The sequence below is a fragment of the Dendropsophus ebraccatus genome, chromosome 11, assembly GCF_027789765.1.
Source record: "Dendropsophus ebraccatus isolate aDenEbr1 chromosome 11, aDenEbr1.pat, whole genome shotgun sequence".
NCBI classification, from domain to species: domain Eukaryota; kingdom Metazoa; phylum Chordata; class Amphibia; order Anura; family Hylidae; genus Dendropsophus; species Dendropsophus ebraccatus.
In genome coordinates, this window is record NC_091464.1 from 82722951 (window position 1) to 82728950 (window position 6000).

Genomic DNA, 6000 nt, shown 5'->3' on the forward strand with positions numbered 1-6000 from the left:
TGTATGTGTTACAGGAAGTAGTGTATTCTTTCCAGTCTGACACAGTGCTCTCTGCTACCACCTCTGTCCATGACAGGAACTGTTCACAGCAGGAGAGGTTTTCTATAGGGATTTGATACTACTCTGGACAGTTCCTGACTTGGACAGAGGTGGCAGCAGAGAGGACTGTGTCAGACTGGAAAGAATACACCACTTCCTGCAGGACATACAGCAGCTGATAAGTACTGGAAGACTGGAGATTTTCAAATAGAAGTAAATTACAAATCTATATAACTTTCTTAAACCAGTTGATTTGAAAGAAAAAAAATTACTTGAGTACCTCTGTAAAAGGGATGTAAAAATGTATTACCATCCTCGTTACCCAGCTCGCCATGGTGTCTGTGTTTAGTGTCATATTAACTGACTGCTGAATGGGGCAGACCGAAAGACGTATGCTGATGTAATAAGAGGAGCAGACCAGACGCAGCCTGAAACACATGGTGTAAAGTGAAACTGGCTCAGTTGCCCCTAGCAACCAATCAGATTCCACCTTTCATTCCTCACAGACTCTTTGGAAAATGAAAGGTGGAATCTGATTGGTTGCTAGGGGCAACTGAGCCAGTTTCACTTTACACCATGTTTGATAAATCTCCCCCTTTTTTTTATTGCAGCTATAAAAATAAGCCTGTATTAACGTTGCCCAAAACTGTCCCTAGGCTGAGAATACTGAGGGTTCTCTAGGCAGAGGTTTCAATTTTAGGCCATTGTTTTCAATTTAAAAAAAAGTGTTGCATTGAAGTCAATGCAAACTAAGTCCGTTGTTTCCACAGCGAATGTTGTTTGATACAGCCGTGGAAATAATTGGTGTCAATTATTTCTGTCTGTTCTACATTAATTCCAATGCAATTTTTAATGCAACAAAGGCCGTTGTTCATATGTTGTGTAAACATAGGCTATGTTCACACAACGTACGGACAATGTCTATTGTTTGGCTCTCAAAAACAGCAGACATTGTCTTGAGTGTCAAACAATGGCCGTTGTTGCTTTAAAAATTGCATTGAAATCAATGCACAATGGCTGGAAATAACTGACATGTCAATTATTTCAATGGCCTGTATCATACAACAGCTGTTGTTGGATACATTGTGTGATCAATGGCTTTTTTTCTGCTATAACTTCAATGCAACACATTGTCACTATGAAAAGAACGGTCGTTGTTTTAATTGAAAACGGCTGTTTTTTGTTAGTTTTGTTTTATAAAATGTACGTTGTGTGAACATAGCCTTGAAGTGTAACTGCAAAAACTATTAAAATTTCATAGAGACAATGTCAAACATTGTGATGAGTCGGGTTTGGGTGTCCTGGCCCTCACTGATCGATTTCAATTTCCACTATGGAATATCTGTGGAATTTCCGTATCTTTACAGTCAGTTTCCAGTCCGCTGTAATTTGTCCACAGCCCAGTGTCCCATATGGATGTTTTGAGTTCAGTCATTTAAAGGGAGCGTTATTGAACTGGTAAACTAACAAAACACTGTCCGTCTAGCCGGCCAGGGTAGTGTCTGCAGTTTAGTGCTAGTTGCCAGACGGCACATGGACTTGTAGTTTCAGACAATGGTGAGTCGGGTGCCGCCCAGCAATTAAAACGCACATTCTCCAATTGGGCAGAAGGGACCATGAAGGAGCAAGTGGTTTTTCTCTGTCTGTTCCTCTGATTTTGGCTACTAATACTGACCAAAATACTAATTTCATGGAGATCATTTGTTGTCAAGGTCCAAGTGACTGTGTTATAACTGAATACTCCATAGACACCAAACTGTATCAGTACGGTTCCCCAAAGGTTTAGACTCTCCTGGCATCACATTGATACTGGATGCCGGGAGGTCTACGAGTCCATTGCCTAGCTTCACGCACTGTAGGGTCAACAAAGTGTGTGAATGACCCCTATGGCTGTGTTCCTACATGCAGAAGGAGCCATGCAGCATCTGTCAGCGGGCCGCTATTACAGACCACAGATAGCGTGGTTTGGGCCAGATGTGGTAATTGAAAATGTGTGAATGGGGCCTAAGGGTGTGTTCACATGTGCAGGTTTTTAATTGCTATAATTATATAAAAAAAAATAGGAATTGGTTTGAAGAGAAGTGTCAGCATCACAGTATGGCTATGTTCCCACTTAGGTAACATATCGGGGAAGGTAACATAGACGGCCTCTAATATTTATCATGACCATTATTGGCGGACGTCTATGTTACGAGATGGCCGTCTTCCTCCATATGTTACCTAAGTGTGAACATAGCCGTACGTGTCAGCACAGTCTATAAAGGTTATTTACTATGACTGCAACCTACTTCCCCGCTTAAGGGCCCTATTCCACCGGACGATTATCGTTTGCATAATCGTTAACGATTAACAATCTCAAACGACCGCTATTGCGAAAGACCTGAAAACGTTCACTCATTTCCATGAAACGATAATCGTTACTTATGATGGTAATTGCGATCGTTTTTCTTCGCTATTTATTTGCTATTGCGTTCGTATCTATTGCAAACGACCGAACAATGTCTTATTTAATGCGAACGATTTGCGAACGTTTTGCGAACGAGCAACAATAAAAATAGGTCCAGGTCTTATAAAGCGATCAACAATTTCTCGTTCGGTCGTTAATCGTTAACTGCATTTCAACCGAACGATTATCGTTTAGATTCGAACGATTTAACGATAATCTGAACGATAATCGTCCGGTGGAATAGGGCCTTTAGTCAGATTTCTCTGACAGATTTTGGAAGCCAAAGCCAGGAATGGATTTGAAAATAGGAGAAATCTCAGTCTTTCCTTTATGACCTTTTCTCTGTTTATAGTTTATTCTTGGCTTTGGCTTCTATAATCTGTCACATAAATCTGTCAGCGTAAATGCACCATTAGTCTATTTTGATCTTATAGTGGTATGTACAATTGAAAGGGATCCTGTCCTCACTTTTATACTGCCTGAACCAGGAGTCATTGAGGTAGTCCCTGGTGGCTTCTTTCCACCCAAACAGCCTTAGGGTATATTCACACAGGCGGGCTCGCAGCGAGATTCTCGCTGCGAGCCCGGCAGGTCCTGGCAGTTCCCATTAACTACATACTTGCTGCGGTCTAAACGACCGCAGCGAGTATGTAATTATACCGCGCTTAACCCCTTCTACTCCCGCCGGCTCCCCCGCTGTAAGCAGCATACATTACCTGTCCTTGCTGCACGGGTCCGGCGTCCTGCTCTCTCGCCCGGCCAATCAGTGGCTGCAGCTGGGCAACACACTAATTGGCCGGACGGGAGAGCAGGACGCCGGACCCGTGCAGCAAGGACAGGTAATGTATGCTGCTTACAGCGGGGGAGCCGGCGGGAGTAGAAGGGGTTAAGCGCGGTATAATTACATACTCGCTGCGGTCGTTTAGACCGCAGCAAGTATGTAGTTTATGGGAACTGCCAGGACCTGCCGGGCTCGCAGCGAGAATCTCGCTGCGAGCCCGCCCGTGTGAATATACCCTAACAGGGAGAGATCTATTAAAGCGTCACTCTCACCAGACCCATACCGATCGTGAGAATGAGCCTGGAGTAGACCGTCCTAAGCGCAGTTCTCTCCCTGCTCTGTCTTGTGATCAGACCCAGACTGATCAAAACCTTTGACATGTCTCTATTAGAGATGATCGAACTTCGGGAAATCTTAGGTTCGATCGAACTCGAACCTTCTCGAACCTTTAGCATTTTATTCCCGATGCCTTCCTATTCCGTGGGGAAGGTCGAGACTGCCCGAGTACCGCCTGGAAAACAGGGATACGGGCATCGGGAATGAAATGCTGAAGGTTCGAGAAGCTATGATTTCCCGATGTTCGATCATCTCCAGTCTCTATGACATACCATGAAACAAATTATCCAACAGCACCAATTGTAGAGGGTCACCTTCCTATCAGTAGATGTGGGATGCACACCAGAGAGTCTCAAATCCCAAGTGAAGACTGTATAACATCCAGAAAAGAAGTACTGGACAGCATCCAGCAACATACACAGAGGCAACGATAGAGGCTTGATAAAGACCCATAGCGGTCAAAACGTTGCCACTGTTTATGTTGCGTGAATAAATTTCATCACTGGATGCTGTCAGACAACTTCTTTTCTGGATGTCTCCATGACATGTCAAAGGTTTTTTATGTTGACAATGATACTTTAAGGCTGGTTGGATGGGAAGAAGCCACTGGGGACCACTCTGATGACTGATGTGATGGCGGGTTCTCTTTAAATAAAGACATCCATGGGGTAAAGCACCATGAATGAGAGTGGGGGTGCTGTAAACTCTTATTAAGCCATGAGTCTACTGGCATCGATAAGAGGTCTCTACATCAGACGCCACTGGCCTGACTGTTTATGGGCACCTTATAATTGCCCTTGTTTGATCTATCACTTCCAAATCCATAAACCTGTTTCCCAGAATACATCCCATCATCGCCCATTCAAACAATTCACATATCAATGGTGTTTTGAAACCCTTCAGAAGTACGACTAATGCATTTAGCCTAATGCGTTCTCCAGTCATTTCTCTGCTCTAATTACCACCGCTTACTTCTCTTCTAGTTTTCCACTAAGATTCGCTGATGATATGGGGCTCAGACGGAGATCCAGAAATGGCCTGCCTTATCGTTTCCTTCAGTTTTTAACCTCTTCATTGCAAAAAGGCCCTTCTATTTTGGAGGCTGGCTGGAGGAAAGAACAGGCCCAGCTCTTCCCAAGGTCCAAGGGATTGCATGCAGCACTTTACACGCCCTTGGGAATTGAGAGAGATGCAGGAGAACAGCACAAAAGGAGAAGGACTTGCAAAAGGGGAAACAGAGAGATGCCTTGATGCAACCCTCCTATCATAGAAACCTACCGATGGACAATATATGGAGGGGCATCCGGGGACTGGCAATCAGGTGATAGCACAACTCCTTTTTTATTTCCAGCTTTTGTATCAAAGGAATGAAAGCTATTGTCTGTATTAAATAATAAAGCTGAAAACTGCCATATGTAGGGTTGCGACTAGGAGAGGACTTGACTCTGCACCGTGCTGTGTGACCTCCCCCTGTTTTGGATGATGCTGCTTCCTCGCTGACAAAATGGAACAGGACTTTTAATCTCTTTTTTAGCATTTTTCATGGGTTGTTTAAAAACACAATATATACAGAAAACTGCGGCTAACCGTCTGCATGGTCGCTTGTTCTTCCTCGATCAAAAGCACCTCTTCTCCTTTGCTTTGGCAGCAGTCTGGCGCTGCGACATGCATACGAGTTCAGGGGGGTTATTGACATGGGTTGGCTTCTACTTAGCATTTGTAAGAAATCACCCAGATATATGCAGCAGCTATATATAGCCAATGCTGCAATTTATTCTTTCTGTAAAATTCAAGTCAAGATCATAGCCATTCAATATGCAAGGCTCCGAAAGATGCATCTCGGGAGACGGGAACAAAGAGGTCACAAGTTCTATTGCTTCTTTGCCTCCTCAGCTTATTAGAATACCCAACCCTGTTATGTGATGGCTTACCACTAGCCCTGTTATGTGATGGCTTACCACTAGCCCTGTTATGTGATGGCTTACCACTAGCCCTGTTATGTGATGGCTTACCACTAGCCCTGTTATGTGATGGCTAACCACTAGCCCTGTTAGGTATTGATATCATAAGAAAATATAAGCTGAATATTCCACTATTTATTAAACCTGTCAATTGCAAATTATAGCGTCCTTGGGTCTTGAAGCCAACTGTATAGTACCTATCAATTATACTAATGTGGATGTTGACATCAGATCACCTAGAAAGTATAACCTTATGGATGAGCAAATTTACAGTACTAGCAAAGTGCTTTGCTGGGCTCAGCTGTCTGCCTTTGAACTCTGTGCCGCGCCTTTTCGGGTGCCTGGGAAGCTGGATCCAGTCCTGGGAAACTAGGAGAAGTTTCCCAGGACTGGATCCAGCTTTTCCAGGCACCCGGAGTGGGGCAGGCGGACAAGCC

The 6000-nt window shown here is 44.0% G+C and overlaps 1 protein-coding gene across 1 annotated transcript in view; it reads left to right on the forward strand.

Moving 5' to 3' along the window:
* The window catches only part of LOC138767311 (trafficking regulator of GLUT4 1), a 74121-nt gene extending 68336 nt beyond the window's left edge, over positions 1 to 5785 (forward strand). The window contains exon 3 of the mRNA XM_069944768.1: positions 4586 to 5785. Within this exon, the coding sequence (XP_069800869.1) occupies positions 4586 to 4596 (11 nt within the window). The 3' untranslated portion in view covers positions 4597 to 5785. The remainder of the gene's footprint in view (positions 1 to 4585) is intronic.
* The last annotated feature ends 215 nt before the right edge of the window (positions 5786 to 6000 follow it).